General features: G+C 37.1%; 1 protein-coding gene across 6 annotated transcripts in view; it reads right to left on the bottom strand.

Annotated features, from left to right (window-relative positions):
- Positions 1-23669, bottom strand: part of SKAP2 (src kinase associated phosphoprotein 2) — a 174626-nt gene that overhangs the window by 36698 nt on the left and 114259 nt on the right. For all 6 annotated transcript variants that reach the window (XM_025993099.2, XM_025993100.2, XM_072764619.1 and 3 more), the window contains 3 exons: positions 22368-22492; positions 21445-21508; positions 20535-20672 (listed from right to left, as the gene is read on the bottom strand). In XM_025993099.2, the coding sequence (XP_025848884.1) occupies positions 20535-20672; positions 21445-21508; positions 22368-22492 (327 nt within the window). The remainder of the gene's footprint in view (positions 1-20534; positions 20673-21444; positions 21509-22367; positions 22493-23669) is intronic.

Consider the following 23669-nt stretch of genomic DNA (forward strand, 5'->3'; position numbering starts at 1 on the left):
ACTTTAGAGAATTATTGTGAGAGTAAAATGAGGTGAAGTGGCCAATATAATGCTCAGTGCAGTGAAGATTTACAAATCAAGTGATTTTAATAGCAATCTGAGGATTGTCTATGTACCAAGCACCATGCTAGGCTAGCCAGTATATGCATAAATCTCATTCAACCCTAAAAACCCTGTGACGAAGGTACTGCAGTTAGTCTCATTTTGCAGATGAAGAAATGAAGGCATAGAAACATTTAAGTAACTTGCTCAGCATAACACAGCAATAAGGAGTAGTGTCAGAATTTGAATCCAGGCAACCTGCCTCCAGAACCCAAGTTCTGAAGTGCTTTGCTTTTTCTTCCTTTTCGATGGAAGACATTGCATAGATCACTTGTTCTTGTATTTGTTAATTAATTAAACAGCACTTTAACCTACTGCCATAACACGTTACTTATGAGAAAGTTAATATTCATGATGTCATATTGACATATATTCTTTTTTTTAAACACTCTTCAATGACAAAATAACTTGCCTAAGTCTGACAGTTTAAAAAAAATAGCTCCTTTGAAAAATAGTGTATCCTGCTGAAAAACAGGAGAAGAGTCATGTTTGTAATGGCCACAGAAAGTGAAAAGCTTGGCATTTGCCCCCTCCATTTTTCTTTCAGTTGGAAGGCAGCTTACAAATGGAAAAATCATCTCCCATCACCTCCCTCTCAGAGGCTGAATATGATGAAAAAACAGAGGAAGGCCAAGCCCTGAAGCAAGCAGAGCTGAGAGCAGCTTCCGTCCTAGCCAGGAGCCTAAGAAGATTGATTAATCCTGAATGAGATAGCTATAGTTTCTCACCAGATTTGACTGCAGTAAGACATGAAAAATGCAGCAAATTAAAGCACTTTACATAATACAAAAGAATGGCTTCTTGAAATAAAAATTTCCATGTACCTAGGAGGGGATGTGCATGGACTTTCAGAACTATGTTTTTAAGGCATCCTCAATTGTAATTTTTTGACACACAGACAAATTTATGATAAAATGTTACAATGCCTAGAAAATGAAAGATCCCCTAGAACTAGTTTATTTCTGTAGCGAGGAATTGCCAAAAGAAGCTAGGTAGAACTTGCAGGGGGAATAAGGAGTGGTACAGAGCTCTTCTGACAAAAGTCTTGGGGTTCATTCCTGCAAAATAGTATCTGATGTTCTCTGAAATATGTAAGAATAAAAATCTGAACTTTAAAAACACATGCGCGTGCATGCGCGCGCACACAGACACACACACACACACACTTACAGAACTACTACATGACCCAGCTATTCCACTTCTGGGTATTTAGTCAAATAATACAAAAACACTAATTCAAAAAGATATCTGCACTCTGATGTTCACTGCAGCATTACTTACAGTAGCCAAGATATGGAAACAAACAAAGTGGCCACTGATACATGAATAGATAAAGAGGAGCATATGTGTAAAATGGGATACTACTCAGCAACAAAAGAATAAAATCTTGCCATTTGCCACAACATGGATGGACCTTGAAGGTATAATCTAAGTGAAATTAGACAGGTAAAGACAAATACCATATAATTTTCCTTACACGTGGAATCTTAAAAGAAGAAAAACAAAGAAACAAAGAAAATAAAGCAAAACAAATTCATAGATACAGGGAATAGACTAGCAGTTACCGAGGGGAAGGATGTCAAATATATCATGGTGGATGGTAACTAGACTTGTAGTGGCGATCACTTTGTTGTGTGAAATTTTAAAGCTATACATCTGAAACTTAATAGGAAAAAAAGGAGAGGGGGTTAGGAACCACACTTGGCTCCCTAAAGGGATAAGTTGAATTCTCATCTGCAAAGTGTCTTTTGCTTGGATTCCAGAAATAAGGCCAACATAAATAAAAGGTCTATGCTCATGTAAATGGGCCAGGGTATTTTTAATGTACGTGGCAGGCAAACCAGATCGTATTTTTTTAAGGTCTCACCCAACAGTGGCCCAGGGTAGCACCTGGAGTAAATGTATCCATTCTGGAAAGACAAATCCTTGCCACCTTAGGGACCTCTAACTCTAGGTAGTGTCAGTGCTCTCAAACTAACCCCCAGCTTATTTTCCAGTATGACAAAGCATTCTTGTTCTCCGATCCCAGAATCAGACTGTCCAGATTTTTTTAAGTTAAATATGACATGTTACAAACTTTCCTGGCATTTTTAGTTAAAATAAAGGTTATGCTATAATTGTGTGTATTAAAATACAATTTAGGGTTTATTTCTAATTAATTAAATAATGCAATCAAACATGTAAATAAAATGACACATCCAACTATAGTACTTAAAGGGTCATTCAATGTTTATTGTCCTTATTTAGAGCAAATCATGGATTTAAAAAGAATACTTGAAATGACCTTGAACCTTCCTGAACAGTCTAATTAGGAGAATACTATTAGCTACCTGAAGTTTAATTGCATGACTTATTTATACCTACTCTAGCTAAATAAGTGTATAGTTATCAACCAGCTATTCTGGAATTCAAGTTATAAACAATTTTATCCTATGATTCTTACTTAGCTTTAGAAAATAATTCCTGGATTAAAAAACTCAAAAAGAAAAATGATCTCAATATAGTTCACTTTCGTGAGGAAATATAATACACTGCTTGGCGTGTGTCCACAGGAAAAGTCTGGCTCCCAGATGCTTCTTGCCAGCCCACAGTGGATTTCATGATGTTTAAACAACTGACAACATGCACTCATAGCACTGATGACATAGTGACCAGAAATTCAGCGGGAGCCTGTCTCCTGGGTATTTTCATATATTGAAAAGTAGTATCAAAACAATACAAATCACAGACACACTTGACTAACCCAAAAGATTCAACAATTCAGTTAGGCTTTTTTTAAGTAGATGTCACCAAGATCACATACAAATTTACTAATAAAACTTGTTCTACCAGTACAAGAAACACAAAATAAATGTATCAATGTTTTTTATTGTGTTAGTCTTGAAAATGAAAAACACAAACTCTAGTTTGCTTCCTGTATCAAAAATCCAACAACAGATTAACTGTTTCCATAGCTCATTCATTATAATCATATGATCTCCTGGATCATATAATAGTAGCTGTTACTATTAGTAAAAACCAAATGAAATTCCCAATATTTTACCACTTCTGACCTTCAAAAACAATAACCTCGTAAGACTAAAGGGGACAGTCTCAAAATTTTGATACCATAGTGGTAACCTAATTACCTTAGATATATAAAATGTTCTTCGTAACTGGCCGGCAAGTGTATCATTAAACTGGAATTATACACTTTCTAACCAGGAAGATTCTGAGTAAAATCTACTTCCTACTGTAGCACATTCAAGCATAAACAAAATACTGTTAATATTTAATATGAAATCGGCTGTCACAAATGTAGCCAACAGTGAAAAAGCCATGATACAAATAAAATCACTTTGTGTGATTTTTCCTATTTCCAGATGACAAGTTTCTTGGAGATGATATTCTCTCTCTTAATAACAAATAACTTCTGTCACATAATGTTTATGCCACGTAAGTTTTGGAAATCAATAGTGCAAAAACTGGTATGACTTTATGGGAAAGAAAATGATTGATCAGCATAGGGAATAAAATATGTTATTTAAATTAGAAGAACTTCATTTGATTGGAATGCCAACCCCATTTTTAAGATATAGTCTCATGTAACCACATTAACCTCATCTGACATGACTTCAAATACAAAAACATATTATTCTTCACTTATAAAACCAGAGCACACATTTGGATCTGGATGGATCTCTATGTTGATATAAATTTTGAGTAACTCTTCATATAGACAGCTGTCATTTTTTTCTAAATAGTAATCAGCAGCCATTTAAGACCTCTTCTGTCACAGATTCAACAACAACAAAAAAAAATTTGTACCAAGAAGCAATTAATAGTAAGAATCTAAAACCTATTTGTGCTCAGGAGAAAAATATTAAACACCTTACATCTGCCTAGTATATGCCCAAATTTTTGTTTATTTGACTTGAATTAAAGTATGCAAATCAAAGACTTATAATTAACTAAGTCTCTATTGTTGGGTATTTGCAATTCCTAATTATTTATGACTAGGAATTCAGCCTCTAGTAATATGGTCAACCAGCTGAAACAGACCTATCTCTCCCTACTTGGTCAAAGGGGGATAAAGACCATTTGCAGGGTGGGGTTGAGGTTGGAGTTTTAACATCTTCACAGATACAGGAGATGTGGGCTTGGGCCCATGAGAAGCAGAGAGCTAGAAGTAAGACCCCCACCCACCCAGGGAAACCACAAGGAAGCCTTTTGTCTTTCTAGGGCTCTGGATGGTGGTGCTCAGAGGGGGAGGGAAAAGGTTTCCTGTGAGAAATCAAAACCCCAGGCCTGCACAATGTGAGATCCAAATTTATACTCTCCTCAAGTGTGGTTTTCCCAAGCCAAGACATTTAACATAAAAATTGTGAAACTCTTGGGGCTCTGACAGAAGCAAATGCAAAACCATTGTGCAGGACCATTTCCAGAACACAGGGCACACAGCACTCCTGCAGGGGCAGCAAGAAAACCTGATAAGCTCACAGTACATAGTGAGGAGGAGAGATACCCAAGTAAAATAGGCAATTCCTGTGTGGCCAGCTCTAATAGAAGTCAACATTGATTGTTATGAGACCACAAACAGAAGCTAAGAAATTAAGGAAAAGTCCAAGGAAATGTAAATCTTTATTTTCATGGCACTGCTAAGCTAGAGATTCAAAATACAAATTGCATTGGTCCCTTTTGCTTTCACCCAGTGAAGGATTGATCCCGCGTGAATATTTTCTGGGGCTTTGGACCATCTGGTTTTTAATGTCTCAAGCAATGGGGTTTCTTCCACCACTTCCTTTGGAAATTCTTTTGTTGTTGTTGTTCTTGGGACAAAAAAAAATTCGTTTAAATGTTAAAGGGGCTTGGAAGTTATTTTTAAAAGTCTTGTTCTTGTTAACTCTTGGTTAAATCCTTCCATGAATACAAATTCCCCTCTCTCCTTGTGACATGCAGATACTATAACCTGGCCTCTTCCAAATATACCAGTAGTCACCCCACCTGAACTTTTTTTTGAAAGGGTCTTTATTTAATAAGCTCCCTGACCTTAATCATTTCACTTTCATCTTCAGAATTCTCCTCAGGTAGTGTTCACAACCACATTTTGTTCACTGGGTATGATCCTTTCAGATATAAAAGCTACTGGCAGACACTTGGCTTTGATCATTGTTTCTTCAGTCTCTTACTACTTTTCCAAAACTATTTCTTACTGAATATTTTATATTGCTATTTAACAATCTTGTGTTTCATTGATCTCTACTATATCCCCAGTGCCTAACACCGTGCCTGACATAAAACAACTGCCTAATAAATATTTGTTGCATGAATGATTGATAATAATTTGTTGCATGGGATGTGGATGGAGCTAGAGGATATTATGCTAATCAAAAGAAGTCAGTCAGAGAACAAATACCATGTGATTTCACTCACATGTGGAATTTAAAAAACAAAACAAACAATCACAAAGGAAAAAAAAAGAGAGGGGGCAAACTAAAAAACAGACTTTTAACTAGGGAACAAACTAATTGCTGTCAAAGGAGAGGTGGGTGGGGGGATGGGTGAAATGGGTGATGGGGATTAGAGAGTGCACTTGTGATGAGCAGTGGGTGTTGCATGGCAGTGTTGAGTCACTAAACTGCACACCGGAAACTAATATTACACTGTATGCTAACTGGAATTTAAAAACTTTAAAAAAATAATTTGTCGCATGAATAACGAGCAGTTGAATTGTTCCCATAGAAGTTAGGCTTTTTTTAATTCCATTTTATGTTTCATTTTCTTCACTGCTCCTTTCCCATTCACTTATTAGAATTTTAAATGATTATTTCACAATACCTTTAAATTAATGCCAGGCTCTTAGGAAATATTAAATAAAAGAGCAGGCTCAAAGCTCACATATTTTCAAGGGTCCAGACATGTGTATCTACATGTTTTGGGGTTAATGGTCTTTTCCAGTTATGCCTTAAGCAATATGTAGAGAGATTATATTTTATTATGAATATGAATGACCTTCACCTTGACCTGCCTAATCAAGCTAGATTTCCAGAAAGAATTAAGATGTAAAGTAATTCTTGAAAGAAAACACAGGCTGACTAGGAAGCGAAATGAGGTTATCTGGTATGTGAGAGAGTGTAACAAGCGTTGTGAAATCAGGAGCAGGACATGTATACAGTGGACTGAGAAAAGGAGCTGGCTTAATTGAAGGAAAGGGTGTGGAGCGGAGAAGGGAAACAAAGGATTTAAAGTAAGCCAAAGCTGGTACCAGGAGTGAGCAAAATGAATCTTGACCACAGCCTTCCTCTTTTTTAGACCCTCCAAAGACTCTTCCATGCCCACCAAAACAAAGCAGTGGCTCAAGAGATCATTTTTAAATGATCTCTTAACCTTTATTTCATGATCCCTGAAGCTGCTTATGCAACTTTCCATATCTGAGTTTATTTTTAAACATGAAGCTCATCATTTCCCTACTAGTTACATTAAACCCTGAGTTTTGTCCTTGCAGATGTCAGCTTTTAAAAACCAGTTATGATCCTGTGCTCTTTAGACCTACTCTACCTGTGGTCTTTAATGAATGAGTGGGAGCAAAGGAGGTCATTTCCTGGGAAATGTCTTGCTTGAGATGACTAGCCTACCACAGGGAAATGGTAACTCAAGTTGGTCCTGTTGCTCACAGTACATGATCTATCTTTAATGGTATAAAAGATTGATGATATTAGAGCTTTTCATCACTCAATGTATTACATTTCACAAATTTATTTATTTGAGACTATGTTCACTGGAACAGTAATGTCAGATTTTTAATGAGGTTTTGGTAGATTAGCCATACTTCAATATACCACTGATCGTATACTGGTTAGTATAATCATTCTTTTAGGATCCCGCAGTAATTAGTGTTATTAGGAAAATCATCATGGAGGGAAATAAAAGAGTTTCTCTGAACTAATAGGCCTCTCTCACTGAAGACTATATTATTCAGGTATTATTTATAGACTTCTTATGAGGAGGGCACTTGTCTAAGTATTATTTTAGGGAGTGCCAAGAAATATAAGGTTTGATCCCTGCCCTCAAGGAGCTTGTAAATATAATAAAGATATAAAGATCCATCTGTTTGCTGAAGAAATAATGACATGAAAAGTAATATAAGATTTCTAGAACAGTGGATAACAACATAAAAAAAAAGAATGCCACAAAGCTGCGTGTGGTGAGTTTTCAAGTGTATGGTGCCATAGAAGTTAAGAGGAGTAGAGAAGTAGCATCATTTTATGCTGAGAGGGGCAGAAGAGGCTTTATAGGGAAATGTGATTTGATGTGAGCCTGGAAAGTCTAGAAAAAGTGGTTAGCAACTGAACTTAAGGGGGAGCATTCCATACAGATGGACATACAGGAACAAAAACGTGAGGCCAGAAAAGTAAGGGATGTCTGAGGGAGAATGAAGAGGAAGCCAGTTTGTTGAAACTGGGTTGTTTGTGCAGTGGAACAGGGGACTGAGCTGGAATGTGAGTCTCAGTCAGCCCAGGGAAGACCTCTGGATGCCAAAATAAGGACTACAGGCTTTGTCCTTTGGGAAGTGGAGAGAGCCATTCAACATTTTGTAGCAACAGAAAATAGGATGTGCAAAACTTCTGAATTTTGCTTTTCTTGAAAATATCTTCCCCATTAAATGAAAAATTAATCCATTTATGAGGGTTTATTTTTTTTTAAGATTTATTTATTCATGAGACACACCCTTATTTATTCATGAGACACACACACACACACACAGATGCAGAGACATAGGGAGAGGGAGAAGCAGGCTCCCCACAGGGAGCCTGACACAGGACTCTATCCAGGATCCTAGGATCATGCCCTGAGCCAAAAGCAGACACTCAACCACTGATCCATCCAGGCATCCCTATAAAGGAGGTTTTAAATTCTTTTATATATGCAGTCTCCTAGCATTGGCCGAGACACTTTTTTTTTTTTAAAGATTTTATTTATTTATTCATGAGAGACACACACACATAGAGGCAGAGACACAGGCAGAGGGAGAAGCAGGCTCCATGCAGGGAGCCCAACGTGGGACTCGATCCTGGGTCTCCAGGATCAGGCCCTGGGCCGAAGGCAGCACTAAACCGCTGAGCCACCTGGGCTGCCCTGGCCGAGACATTCTTGATAAAAATGTTAATGCCCAGAATGGCAGAGGACATATTATAATACTGTGTTTAGTACTATCTTATATTACTACACAGTGTTTGGTACTATACCATTCTATACTTATAAAAATACTGTGCTGTGCCCAATAAATATAGAGAATCTCCAAGGGCATTTTGCTTATTTTTTAAGGACTTGTTTATTTATTTTAGGGATGAGGGGCAGAGGGAAAGGGAGAGAAAAACTCAAACAGACTCCCCGCTCAGCATGGAGTCCCACATGGGGCTGGATCTCAGGACCCTGAGATCAGACCAGAGCTGAAACCAAGGGTCAGACACTTAACTGACTCTGCCACCCAGGCACCCCTAGGGCATTTTTCTAATGGAAGGGCCACAAAGGTTCTAAATGGTCTAGAGAAAATACTATATTTATACCAAAATTATACAATGGTGTAATAAATATACAGAATCAATAAGAGTATTTTCATTGTTTCTGATGGGTGAATATAAATGTTCTACATGGGTGTGGAAAGGGGGAATATGGCCAAGGATAGAGTAATACTACTGGACTTTGGAACTGGTAAGAGTGTGATTTTGATAGGTTGATAGGTTTATTGACAGATCTACCTATATATGCTTAGTTTTATTGCTTTTTTTCTATATTTAGATATTCATATTATTTGTTTCTCTGATTAAATTATATCATATTTGAGGGCAGGGGCTATTTATTCATCAGCTTAGCATCCACTCTATATCTTGTGGCTAATGAGATTATATTAGAAAATATGGTAGATTTGATTGTGGACTGGTTGAATGGAAAAACGAAAATATTAACCAGAAGTTTTATTCATTTACTGTTTGAATATATTTTTGTCCTTTAATTACTTTATTAATGCAACATATTGATTTAGGACAGGTATCTAGTACTACGTAGGTGATGAAAGGCATGGAGATGAAGCATAGGGTAGGAATAAAGAATGGTTAAGAGTTCAGTCTAATAACAGGTATGAGCAGTGGGAACAGAAATGGAAAGGTAAATGTAGGTCACATCATACAAGGGTGCTTGGGCTGGGCCAGTGAGCTTGGACTTGACTTCCCAGGCAGTAAAGACCCATAAAGTTTACTCAGCAAGGGATTACTTTGACCATGTTATGTTTTAGGAAGATCAATCTGTTGGTAGTATGTAGAATAGATTATCAGGTTACCTGGTGAGATAGACATACACAGGAAGTGGGGAGAGCATGTAGGAGCTCTGATGACCCAGAAGCATTGCTGAAAACTGAGCAGTGAGCTGGGGATGGATGATGCTTCAGAGACAGAACTGGTAGTAACTGGCAACTGACTGGGCAAGGGAGTGGAGATTAGGAAGGAATCAAGGATAGTTTTGAGTTTTATTTTTTTAAATCTGCATGACTATTAATGCTGCTAATAGAAGTAGAAAAGGAGGAAGAGCAGTAGTAGTAAGGCAGATGCTGAATTTGATCTTAGATACAAGCCTGACATGACAACCAAAAGTCACTTGAAATATAAGGCCAAAGCTCAGAAGAGAGGTCAGATGTGAAGATGAGATTTGATTGGTATAGTACTCTTACTGGTGTCTTTTGTACATGTGTGCCAGTAAATGCTCACTTGATAGCTAAAGATAAAGTGACTCTCACATGTTTCTGCTGAGAGGCAGTACAGTTATTGGCTAAGAGTCAGAATGCGTATGTTCAAGTCCTAATTCCACCACTTAGTTGCCTTACCCATAAAAGAGAGACAGTAATAATACCTAGGCCATAAAACAGTTACACTCATTTATTGATACTTAGGAAATTAATAACTAATAATCAATTAGTTAAAAATAATTACCTGGCACATACTAAGTGTTAACCATGATTGTTATGATTATCATACCACCTTTTAATTCTTTCAATGAACTAGCTACTCAGTGAAGACATTTTAACTTTTGCTCTAAATGTTTAGATGTTGGTCTAGATGTTTTACTTTTTCTACTTCCTCAACCCTACTCTGAACCTCTCTGAGCAGCTACCCTTTGTGGTTTTTTTCTAGTCCTGGCTGTCTCAGGGCCTTTGCAATTGAGTGCCCCCTGTGCCTAGAAGATGCTTCGGTTGTCTTTTTTTCTTTTTCTTTTTTTCTTTTTCTTTTTTTTTTTTTTTACCAGTTTTATCCAAAAGGCTTCAGTTTAAATGTCACCTCTCCCGTGACCACAGACTAAAACACCTTCTGGCACTTTTACAATCCGCAATTATCTTCAGAGACACAGTCCGCTTTTTTAAAATGCCTAAACCTCCAACAGCTAGAACAGAACCTGGTATGTAATGAGTCTTCAATAAATGTTTGTTCAATCTATTAATTCAATGCCTAATAAGAAGAATGTATAACGAGAAGACAAAGTACAAATAATAAAAAAAAAAAGCTCCACTATTAAAGAAATAATAGATAAATAGAAAAATCATTTGAAACAACAGCAAGCATCAGGAAATGGGGCCATCTAGAACAGGGCTGAGATGCTTATTTATAAACATTACATATAACAAGAAAACAAGACAGCAAAAGCCAAAGGAAAAGACAGTTTCAAGAAGAAAGGGGTGGCCCGCAAAATAAAATTTCTGGAGGTGAATTTGAGGACAGAAACTAATGACTGGGACAGTACTTGTGACTTTGAGGAAGCTGTATTAGTTAAGGGATTAAGAATACAAAATCAAATTGCCAGGGGTTAAAGAGTAAGCAGGTGAGGAAATAATGGCTCTCCCGTGAATTTTGTGCTAAAGAGAAGCAGAGTTAGGTTGCACCTCCTGCACCAGGATCAGGAATATGGAAAGAGGCCCAGACAAGGAGCCAGGAAGTTTGGGATCTGGTTCCAAAGACAGCTCAAAATGCCACTCTACCTCTGAATTTCCTTATTTGTCTCTGAGAAAAACTTTCCGTCCCATATCAAATCCCGTAATAAGAAACAAAAGGGCTAACAGAGACATAAGTATAAGGAGCTGCTATTTCTTTGTAGAAATTCTAATGAAGTTATACTTAAGAGGGGCAAATCTGTAAAAGAATGTCTTATTTGAAACAAAATCAAAGTCAAATTTCACTTGAGCTTAAGTTAGACTGGTCTTTTTCCTACTTTGTTAAAGGTTTGCATTTACTCAACTCGAGCACTTGCCGAAGCCAGATATGAAGAGTGCTTATATTTATCACTGACATTTTGTTGAACTTGTCCATTCTTATTAATCATTGCTTTAAAATAAGCAGCTGGGTACTCTTAGGAAGTTGATATTCCCAGCTGACCTCTCTGCAAAAACAGCAAAGCCTTGATGATCTCTTGTGAAGTCTGTTTCTGTGGATGTATGTGCTCATGCAGGTATATGGATGTGTGTGTATATTTTTTCTGTGCCCTAAAGAAGCAAATAAATTTTTGCAAAGCTACTACAAATGTTATCATATTCTATCTTCCTAAAGAAAGGAGAAATTAAAAACAAAAGCAGCCTCTGATCTGTTTATACTCTACTTGGGAAATGAATCATTTCTGCAGAATGAAGATTCCAGTTAAAAATGCTGATACAAAGGTAATTAGAAGCTCTATCTTAAGACTAATTCTTGAGACTTCTTGGTGCTAAGAGACAAAGTGCTCAGTTATATGTAGATACAAAACCTACAATGTGAATATTTCACCTTCAGGCACAGTTTCAAAGTCCTGCATCCATGGTACACAAAAAAATCTTCAGGATGCCTGGATGGCTAAGTTGGCCTGCCTTTGGCTCAGGTCATGATCCTAGGGTCCTGGGATGGAGTCCCCATATCAGGATCCCTGCTCAGCAGGGTGTCTGCTCCTCCCTTTCCCCTCTTGGCTCCTCTCCCCCTCATGCTCTCTCTCTCTCATTCTCTCTCAAATAAGTCTTTAAAAAAATTCTTGATGGCTCAGGCCCACAAGTGATTTTTCTTCTTGCTTTATAAATGTCAGCATTTTAGTTCTGATGAGAGTGGTTGACATTTGCTTACCTTCTTGTTCAAAATTTTAAATGTTCGGATTCTTATGATTATATTACTAGGATATTCTAATAATTATTCTAATGGTTCCCCCTAGGCAATATAAACATAAATATGTGTGTCCAAAAATGTAGAATATGGTGGCTAAATGATCCAAACCATCAATAATTTATATGAATCTATTTGGTTTTTTAAAAAAGAAATCTGATCAGGACACCTGGGTGGCTCAGCAGTTGAGCATCTACCTTGGATTCAGGGTATGATCCCGATCCAAGGATCAAGTCCTGCATCAGGCTCCCTGCAAGGAGCCTGCTTCTCCCTCTGTCTGTATCCCTGCCTCTCTCTCTGTGCCTCTCGTGAATAAATAAGCAAAAAATCTTTTTAAAAAAATCTGATCTTTTTTCATAGGGTCCTTTTCACTTGTTACAGTTTCTATTCCTTCTTTTGTCTCTTTAATCATTTCATTTATTTTATAGTCTTATCCCACCTTTTTTTATAGTTCTCTCAACTCTAGTTAATTAGGGATTAGTTCTCTCATTTGTTTTACTCACCACCATATCCCCCTAAATAGAATTTAAGGCCCATGCCACAAGTTTTTATTTTCATTATTTTGCCTTTCAGAACTACATATTTTGTGATTTACATTGTGATTTCCTCTTCTACCTCACGAGCTATTCAGAAATTTATTTTTCAGCCTCCAAATGCAGGGGCTTGGGTATTTTTACCTACCTTTTTAGTGCTGGTTTCTAATTAAATTTCATTGCAGTTAAAGAATGTAGTATGATATAGATTCATAGAAATTTGTTGAAGATTTTGATTGTGAACTTATACAGGGTCAATTTCCGAAAATATTCTGTATGTACTGAATATCTTTCCAAATAGCAGACTGTTCATTGACTTTTTTTTGGTTCAAATCTTTCACACATTTACTAATTTTTTGCCTCCTTGGTCTACCAGTTTCTTAAAAGTGGTATGTTAAAATCTCCCACTATAACTGAAGATTTGTCAAATTTGTCTTATAAGTTTTTGCCTTCCAGATTTCAAGGTTATACAGTTAGGTGTATTTAAGCTTTATATTTTTATTATGTGTGTCATTCTGTAGTCCTACTGTTGCTTTATGCCTTAAATTTTATGTTGTCTAGTGTTAACATATATAGTTGCTTTGTTTGAATAGGATTGCCTGATTTGTTTATTTCCATTCCCTTACTTGGAAAATTTCTATGTGCTTTTTGTTTCAGAAATAGCTCCTCTAGGAAGATTGCTGCTAGATTAAAAACAAAAACAAAAACAAAAAAACAATCCAATGAAGGATGCCTGGGTGGCACAGTCAATTAAGCGACCAACTCTTAGTTCTGGCTCAGGTCATGATTTCAGGGCTCTGCGTTCAGCAGGGAGCATGCTTGAGATTCTCTCCCTCTTTTCCCTGTGCCCCTTCCTCCACAAAATAAATAAATCTTTTTTAAAAATAGCCAATGTGATCATTTGTCTTTTACTAGATTGAATTAATCAAGTTCTATTTATTGTAATTATCTTTGTATTTGGGCTTATTTTTACCATGTTGTCTCTTTGCTCCTTTTTCTTTTTTTCCTCCCTTCTTTTGGATTTAATTTTTTTTCTGTGATCATCTTTTATTTCCCCTTGGCTGCTCTGGGAATCTCAAGATCGCATTCCTGTTTATGTAGTACTCACCTGGAAATTGTAACATGCATTTCCTACCAAAGACCACACTTACTCAGGATTTCCCTCCTCTCTCTCCCTGAAAGAACAACACTTAGCATGCTTTTGCCACCTCCCCCCTTCCCTCTTGCCCCAGCTACATTTTTTTAACTGTTAGCTAAATTTAGTTTTATTTCTCAAGTTTTAATTTAAAAGAAAAGGCTTATTTAAAAGTAACTCATGGCTAAAGTTCCTGATATATTTTACCTATGTCTATGTCTGCTCTTGTTTCTTGCCTCGACACTTCTCCTGAGTTCACTTTCTTTTGGCTTAAGTACATAGTGATGACTGGAACTGGAGTTTGAATGTATGTTTGCCTCCCAAGTCCTTGTGCTCTGGCACAATGAATTAACTGGCCAAAGACATAAAGAAAGGTATTCTGTGTGTGCAGGGCAGGGGGTGGAGCCTGAAGATATGAGGCAGATGGAGAGGAAGACAGAAGTAAGGATGGTTTGAGAGGTGTCACAGTAGTGCTGACACCATCTTTGGGAAGACAGTATTCCTGTATCAGGAAAGCCAATACAATGAACTCAGGAGACACAAAAAGGGTGTATAGACACAGGACATAAATAGACACAGGGAATCGAAGTGCAGGAGTAAGTCAAGGCTCAGCCAGAAACAGAAGGAACAGCCATGCTCACTTAGGGCCCATGCAGGAATGGCAGCGGCAGGATTCCTGGCACCTGAGGACAAGGTCTGCCACAGAGCTGATGCTCAAGAATGTTTTTGGAAGGGAAGACATGAAAGCAGGGAAGAAAACAGAGAACGGTAATGGAAAAGGGAAGGAAGGAAAATAAAGGAATGAGAAAAGGAAGAAAGTAATAGTAGGAAGAAAATAAAAATGAAATAAAAGAGTAGAAGAAAGTAAACAAAGGACTCTAGTTAAAAAATTTTACATGCATTTCTACATTTGTAAATGGGACAAAAAAAAAAAACCAAAAGATTCATATCAAACTGTTCCTGTTTATGTAGGATAGTGGGTGAGTGACTTGCTGCACTTTTTCTTTTGTGCACATCGCAGTATTTACGGTTTTTCCAGAGAGCATGTCTTGTTTGGAAATAAAGATTTACAAGTTAAAACTCAGCAAGGGCAAAAAGGAAATGGACAGAGAAGAAGGAAGCAGCACCTGGTGTGGCTTGTCAGGAAGCACTCAGGTGAGCCCATCTCAGTAAGCCTCATAAGGCTGCCTCATGCCTCCCGATCTCTAGGGTCAGACTGTCCTCTCGCCATCTCAAGCCCACGAACCTCTGCAAAGTTTAGCCCCAAGAACAGAGAAGGGAGAGAAGTCCCATAGGTGTCAAATTGCAGCTGGCCCTAGAATTGCTGGGGTCTGCGTTCTCCCTGAAGCCTGACTCCCTTTTAGAAGACCCAAACCCTCACCCAGTGGTCTCACTTCAGCTGCAAGACAACCATCTTTTCAGAATATCATAATCCATGTATCTGCACAAGAAAGACACACACACACACAAAGAAAGACACACACATACATATCAAAAAAGACTTCCTTCACAGATTGTGCTCGTGAAAATAGAAGTGCTTCTTTCCTTTCTCATCTTTCATGGTTTTCTTGTTCCTCAAAGATCAGCAGTTTAATCCTCTGAGGGAAAAGAGTGACAGACAAGTTGAACTCGTCCATTATGAAATAGAATCATTGTATGTAATCCTAGTTTTGCACATGTAAGAAAGTCTATGTTTTGTCCACAAACATAAATTCTGATATGGAATGTGGGTATGGGTTTTTATCACTCCAGAGATACAGATAAAAAGGTGATAAACCAAAAGCTGTCTATTATATTCCTGTGCAGGGTTCCTCCAACCTCACCACTACCAACATTTGGGGTCAGAGAATTCTGCTGTGGGAGCCGCCCTGTGCACTGTAGGGTGGTCAGCAGCATTGCTAGCCTCGACCCACATGATGGGTCCCACATGATGTTTGTAACACATAACACCCAATTGTGGTGACCAAAAATGCCTCCAAGCACTAAATCTTTAAATGGACCCTGAGGGCCAGAATTTCAGATGGCTAAATACCACTGATGTAGCTCTAATTTGTAAAAACGGGTTCATTTATCTTTCTACCCATAGACGTATGTTTTTGGCATGCTCACAGGTATTTTGGGTTTTAGTATGTGTCAAACCATCTCTTGGAATGAATTTGTTTGCAATGTCAACAGCAAGGTAGAGAAAGCTATATGACAGGCATAACTGTATTCCAAAGCTTCATGCTATATTATGTAACGGGCAACATAAACAACACTAAAATCAGATTTATATTCAGTGAAGATAAAATATAAATGATTAGATATGTGCAAGGACCCCAATTTATAGATATTTCCCTTATTTTCCATAGCTTCAGATAACACTCTCTGCAGTTCAGAGCTGAAACCACCCAAATACGGAATCTAACTAATTTATCTACTCGGGAAAAAATATTTATCATACCATATACTAGGATACTGTATCACCACACTTAACAACTTTACAATTCAGCACCATGGATTAAGAGAAAAGAATGCCAGCAGGCTGCCTAGACTAACAATGTTAAAATGCTGAATATATGTGGTTCTGTGAAAGTCACCTGGCATCTTTCCATTGCATTCCAAAGAAGGAATGAGAAAAATTCTTTGGTGAAACCATGACCAACCATCACTTACAGTGATGTTATTACCAGAGACTCGAGAGTCCCCTATAATCTCGATACTAACTTGGTATTAGGAGTGATAATGATTCAGTAGGAAAATAAAGGTAAAATGTATTTTGAGGGGGGGTTGTGACCACTTACTGATTAAGTTAGGATTTGTGTCCACTTGCTAGAGACTTTTTCAAATTTAAGGAATTGAACCTTGTTCTTTTTTATGTATACAGTATTTTTCATGGAAAAAAAATTTATAGCTGCATTTTACTTTATATTCCATTTTAGATACAGACAGTTGGAATGGATACATTTAAAATGTATTTGAAGGACCAAAGGATAAAAACATCCTTTGTTTCTGGCTCAGAATAGTTCAATCTGTCATTATGGGGGAAAAAAATAAATTAACACTTAAAAAATAGGTTAATAGAATTAGAAATTTGTCTTCCTGTTTTATGTTGCCCTCTCTCTTCCAGTCCACCTGGCAGGAAAATTTCAAATGCAATTCCCCCGAAAGCTATAGATTTAAGAGGCTAACAGGAGTTACTACTCTTGTTACTGGGCCCATTCTATTCAGTCTACCTCTTTAAAAAGTCTTATTGTTGTTGCTGCTGCACAATTTCCTGACTTGAAAAGGGGGGTGGGGGGAGGAGAGAATTAAGTGACATGGTAACTAGAAGAGAAGAGCAAGCTGTGCTGATTTCTGCACTAATTCCCCAAGTATTGCTCTCCTCTTTCAAGATTCAAAAATCAAACAAAACTATTCTTCTGTATTTCTAATGAAAAAATGAGCACCAACTTCTGAAGTTTGTGCTAAGCCAAATGAACTCATTACTGTATTATGAAACCATGTAACATACTTTGATCAATATGTGAGTTGTGCCAACACAAATATGCCACAGTAATACCACCATGTAAGCAAATCTGAGTGGCCCAGGCAAAGAGGTGCCAAGACATAAAAGATGTCAAAGCATTAGTGTATTTGAAGAAAAGCCAGATGCCTTTCCTACTCCCCAGAAATGGCACTCTTCCCACTCTTCTGTACATATGCATAAATCCCCTATGCCCAAAGAAATCTTACAAATATATTCTTATTCTTTTTGCGAACTTACTTAAAAATTAATGAAAAAGAAAGTAAAGAGAAGCTGTTCAAAACAAGTTCGAAGACCCTCACTGAAAAACAATTGTAATGAAACTATTCATATTCCCGAAGAATTCAACGTTTCAGAAGATACTTTACAATACAATTTTTTAAACAATGTTTTCTTCTCATTGTTGACCTAAAACACTGTAGGTTTATTTACAATCAAAAATATGTATTTATTAGAGTAAGAGCTTTACCTTCTCAGAAAAAGAACTCTGTGATTTAAAGTAACACATTGAATACTTAGATTTTTCTTCAAACACATTTGTATGCCCCATCTTTCAACTAAGAGGATTAGTTTTCAACTATATATAATGGACAGAAAATTGTGGTGAAATGGTAGTATTAACTAATTCTTGGAATTTAACCAGACTTCAGAGATATGCAGTTCTTTGCACAGAACTGGAAAAATACCAACAGTTTGTGAATGTGTTCACTGCTCTTCCACTGTTTTCACCTACTCTCAGAATTATATTCATATCTCACAGAACTGAAAGCAACTACTGCCATGCTTATCCTGAACGAGAGATCCTCGTTTAAAGAAAGAAAAGTGACTTTCTTGTGTTAGGTATTTTATCAAACAAAACCTCAAAAAACTTTGAGAGACAACTCTGAGGACTTTCACTCAGCAAAATCCCCTCTGCAGCGGCTGGCTCAAACCTGACAGACTTGAACTGTGCAGATGTCCTAGAGGCTCTATGGTATACTGGGGAAGAAAGAAGGAGGAGACATTCCACAGCTGCTACCCCAGCGTCCTTCCCAGGGGGACAGTTGCAGGCTCTATCAAGCTCAATCACTTTGTACAGCAACCGGGATCCCAGGCAGGGGCAAGGAATCCCAGAACAGCTTAGATTTCTTCCAGTACCTCAGCAAGAAGTAAGACTACTTAAAGAATAACCAGTTATTTCCAACAATTATGTGGCCCCAGGCCAAAAAAGGGGATGAAGCAGAGCATCTGCAGTGAGAGAAAATAAAAGATGTTTCATATTTTTAAGATTTCAAGCAATTTAACAGAGATCTTCTTTGGACCTTTGTTAGGAAGGTGACAACGAATATTTGATCTCACCAATGTTTATTTGGGGGTGAGGGGGAGTAGTGGCAGGACAATCAAGTTGAAGAAACATAGAACTTAATTAACAGTCAAGTCAACAATTGTAACGTAACTCATTCACGCAGGGTTTTAAAGGAATAAAAGGTGTGTGACAGAAATATGTTCAAAGATGCTAGTTTCTTCCCATTTTACATTGGTGAACATTCTTGCAAACTCTTTCGAACATTTTTAAAACTAATATAAATGTGTTAATGATATGGTATGACTAAAAACAAACAGTCAGAAAATAGTCTTCCTGACTTGAAGATAATGGTATGGCAGATGCCATTTCCCTCAGATAAATCAGAAAGGAAGGAGTTATAAACATACAGTTCCATTAAAATATTAAAAAGATACAGATTACTATTTCCCACAAATTATGCTTTTAGACCAATCATCTTCTAGGGTAGTAAAAAACAGTATGTAGATGCATATTTGAGTAGTTTTTGTAGTACTTGAAATTATAATACTATTACAATCATTAATTCTTACCTGATCAGAAAACCATTCTTATGCCTTCACATAAACACTTGCAAGAATTTATCTGATACAATAATGAAAACAATAATGATGATGTTACAGTTTATTGTCGGCTTGTCATGTGCTGAGATACTCAGATACATCATCTCATTCCTCCCACCATGACATTATTCCCATTTTATTGATGAAAAAAAAAAGGAATTTTATAGATGAAGATGAAGAATTATGGATGATGGAAAAGACAACTTTTAAGGTCACTGAGCTAGTAAACGGCACACTCAGAATTTAAACTTTTTGGCTCTGAAGTCCATGTGCTAGTTATTATTGTGCCCAGTGACTTCATTGAAAAAGATATTTGTATGTTAATTTGGAACATTGAGTTCAATTTTAAAGGTTTATACTATGCTGTTAAATCATTCTATTCAGAGAAAAGCATCTTCTCTGCATAAGATGTTGGTTAAATCTCACTTATCTTGCTCATAATCCCTCTTTCTCCTCTAACTATTGATTTTTTAATAGACAGAGAAAAGCTCATTTCAACCTATAATATTAATAATGCAGTGATTCCCTGAAGGTGTTTATATTCTAGGTATCCTAAGTTACAGATACCTATCTTTCGGTTTTAGCTTGACCCTCAAAACTACAAGTCAAACAGCTAATAGACCATTAATTTTATGTTATGTAACAGATACTGAGGCATACGAACACTAAACCATGCCTGGAAAATGTAGAATGAGAAAACTTACTCATATCGATGATAAAATATCAAGTGAGAAAACTTCAAGCCTCAAAAGGCCTTTGTTTATAGTTCAACAATATTCCTCCAAGACAATGCAGTACACCACAGCAAAGAGAAATATATGAGGCAGAAGTTGTTGACATATGGGTTGTGCGCAGAACTTCTGGTTAATGGAAGTTCCAAGATATATAAATAAAAAATGATGTGTGAGTTGGTGGAAAAAACTGTAAGGCAAGTCAATTTTTTAATTAAAAAATTATGTAGCATAAACAATGCTAATGAGCCAAAAGTCCCATGAGATTAGGACTGTATCTGCTCCATCTTAACATTCCACTCACTTTATATAAGCGTACATCCACTCACTGGAAATACCTCAAGCAGAACCCTTTATTACAACATAGAGTTTTGAGGATTTTCTTTGTCCTTGTTTTTAATAGCTTACCATTTCCACTCAAGTTGTCAACTTGATGATATATGACATTAGGGGGTAAAAAAAACTCTAAAATCCTTAAATGAATCACCAGATGATAAATACCTGGAAGTTCTTCATAAATTTCATCATCAGTTGGTTGGCTGCTTGCTGGTGGGCTGCTGGTTGGTAGAGGATGGTCAACATCATCATATAATTCTCCTCTTTCATCATCATCTTCAGGAATAACATCAGATCCCATGTCTGAAAAATATGTTGCATGAGGCAAATTTTTTAGGAATGCAAAAGGTGTTTTCAAAACCCTATTTTCTAAACTAATGCAGCCCTCCAGAGTCACAATATTATTACATGCTATATCCTTAACTCGAAGCATTTTCAAAAACTGATTATTACATAAATATGTGAATTGCAAAGCTGCCAATTGGTACTTATAGAAAAAACACTTAGAAATCCAAAGTGGGGGGATCCCTGGGTGGCGCAGCGGTTTGGCGCCTGCCTTTGGCCCAGGGCGCGATCCTGGAGACCCGGGATCGAGTCCCACGTCGGGCTCCCGGTGCATGGAGCCTGCTTCTTCCTCCGCCTGTGTCTCTGCCTCTCTCTCTCTCTCTGTGACTATCATAAATAAATAAATAAATAATTAATTAAAAAAAAAAAAAAAAAAAGAAATCCGAAGTGAACAGCCTGTATTAGTAGTACTAGTCCTGTTCCCTTGGCATTCCCACAGGAGTCAATAACCTTTTGTATATGAAAATCCAAATTCTTTTCTTTTTTTAAGATTTTATTTATTTATTCATGAGAGACAGAAAGAGAGAAAGGCAGAGACACAGGCAGAGGGAGAAGCAGGCTCCATGCAGGGAAGCACGACGTGGGACTTGATCCCAGGTCTCCAGGATCACACTCTGGGCCAAAGGTGGCACTAAACCACGGAGCCACCAGGGCTGCCCTGAAAATCCAAATTCACTCAGCTACTCAATATTTAAAGACGGCAATGACTAGTTCAACTGATTGCTCTTACCTTGTAATACAAATTTCAGCTGCTGTACCCATTCTTCAGCATCTTTGGGAGAAGCTGCTGTGAACTAATAAAAAAAATAAATAATAAAAAATCACCACAGTGAAAATGAAAGGTATGTCGCATTCTTATCACTTCTTTAAGACCATTAGTAATTCTTTTCATGTCTAGTACTACTTTTCTTGCAAGGATGCTTCTTATAATGTACAGTTAATTTTGACAAATTTACGTAATTGAAGCAGAGGATGATGGATTTGAAACTCTGATCAGCAGCTGGCAGCTGTGCAGGAAAAAAAGCTGCTTCTCTTCATCAATGTCAAAGACAGAACTGATGAACAAAATTTGCCCTTGACAATTAGAAGACACCCATGAATTTCTTTAGACTGCCGGGTACAGTTTTCTTAAAAATGTTCTTGTCAGATTCCAACACACTACCTGACAACTTAATTAACTGGCTTTCAACTGCAATCTCAGATATTTAAAACTTATTAAACATACATTCCATATTGATGCTAGCTGATAGCTCCTGAATCACTGAGCTGATATGTGCCTTTACCTTCATTTTCTCCCACAACTCTAAGCAATACAATATGCATTAACACTCTGATATTTTTCTTTTGATAATTTTACTCTTTCTGCTATGTAATTCTTTTAAGAAATCACAGTGCTATTAAAATAGATATAAAATGCAACATGTGAAGTAGTTGATAAATTACATATCCTTGTTCTCTTTCAAGAAGGTATCACTCTAATCTGAAAATTTTTTAAATGTATTTCTTCTCATATGAATGTTCACTGTATAAAATCAGTATTTTTATTATTATTTATATGTCGGGGAGAGTTGTTTTAACAAAATGTTAATGTCTTTATAAATGAAATCAGAACATGTTATCAACTTAATTTCAAAACAACACAAAAACTCCAACCTGATAGATACGTTTATCAGGAGCAGAGATTTCAAAACAGCAATCTTTCTTTCCATCCTTCCTGAGAGTGTTATTCATTCTGACATTGTAGCCATCTATTGCAAATTCACCTTTCTGTTGCTTGTCTGAGGAAGATAAAAGGAAAGTTAGAATTTCATTTACTGCAGTGAATATAAATGCCCAGTTGATTATCTTTTATTTAGATTTTCTCTGTCAATTCTTGGAAAGGGCATTATTTGGTCATATTGTTTTCACAGCATTTAGTGTTTAAATAACATTTCTAGATATGACTTCTAATTCTAAAGTTACAGAAGTGTTTGGGATGGTTGGGTTTACAAAGGATATCTTAGGGAAGGAGAGGGAGAGGTCTGAAGATAGCCTTATTCAGAAGGAAGTATGGGAACAGGCCACTTTCTTGTAGGAAATATCCAAGAACTGGAACTTGGAACTTGCAGGAAAAAACTACTACAAATCCATGGCTCTCTCAGATTTATTTTATTTTTTTTAAAGATTTTATTTATTTATTCATGATAGACATAGGGGGAGAGAGAGGCAGAGACACAGGCAGAGGGAGAAGCAGGCTCCATGCAGGGAGCCTGATGTGGGACTTGATCCCAGAACTCCAGGATCGCACCCTGGGCCAAAGGCAGGCACTAAACCGCTGAGCCACCCAGGGATCCCAGCTCTCTCAGATTTACAAGCTGGTGGGAAAACCTGCAGCCGAAGTCACTGAGTTTTTTTAACATCATCCTTTCTCATTACCACTTTCCAACACCCTGCCTCCAGAAAAGTCTCTAAAACACAGCTCTTATTTTTTAAAATATCTCCTAAATTGGTACAAACTAAACTGTAAATTTAAAAAGCAAAGCAAAACAAGACTACTAATCATAAAAAGCTACAAGGGGAAAACAAAGTATTCGGATGGAAAGGAGAGGTAGAGCAAGTATGGACCCATGAGTTCCTGAAATAAAATCAAAGAAAAGTAGGTTCCTTAAGCAGTCTATGAACACATAAGCTAGTAAAGCACATCTGAATCCTACATGCCGAAGAGGCAAAAGAAAAGACAACTTGAGCTTTAGTCAGATATTGTTTTAAAGACAAAATAGAAATACAAAGGATTTAATACTCTGAAACTGAAATAAAATTAGTCTGCTTTCTTACTTCACCCAGTTATACCATCTTGGTAGAAAAACTGCACCACTATAGGTTCCCTTCCTAGATTAACACACAATATCAGGATCATGAGTGAGGGCAACTGTCTCTTTTACTGAGCTCGGGGGAAATATAGAAATGCTTCCTATC

The sequence above is a fragment of the Vulpes vulpes genome, chromosome 7 (assembly GCF_048418805.1).
Source record: "Vulpes vulpes isolate BD-2025 chromosome 7, VulVul3, whole genome shotgun sequence".
NCBI lineage: Eukaryota > Metazoa > Chordata > Mammalia > Carnivora > Canidae > Vulpes > Vulpes vulpes.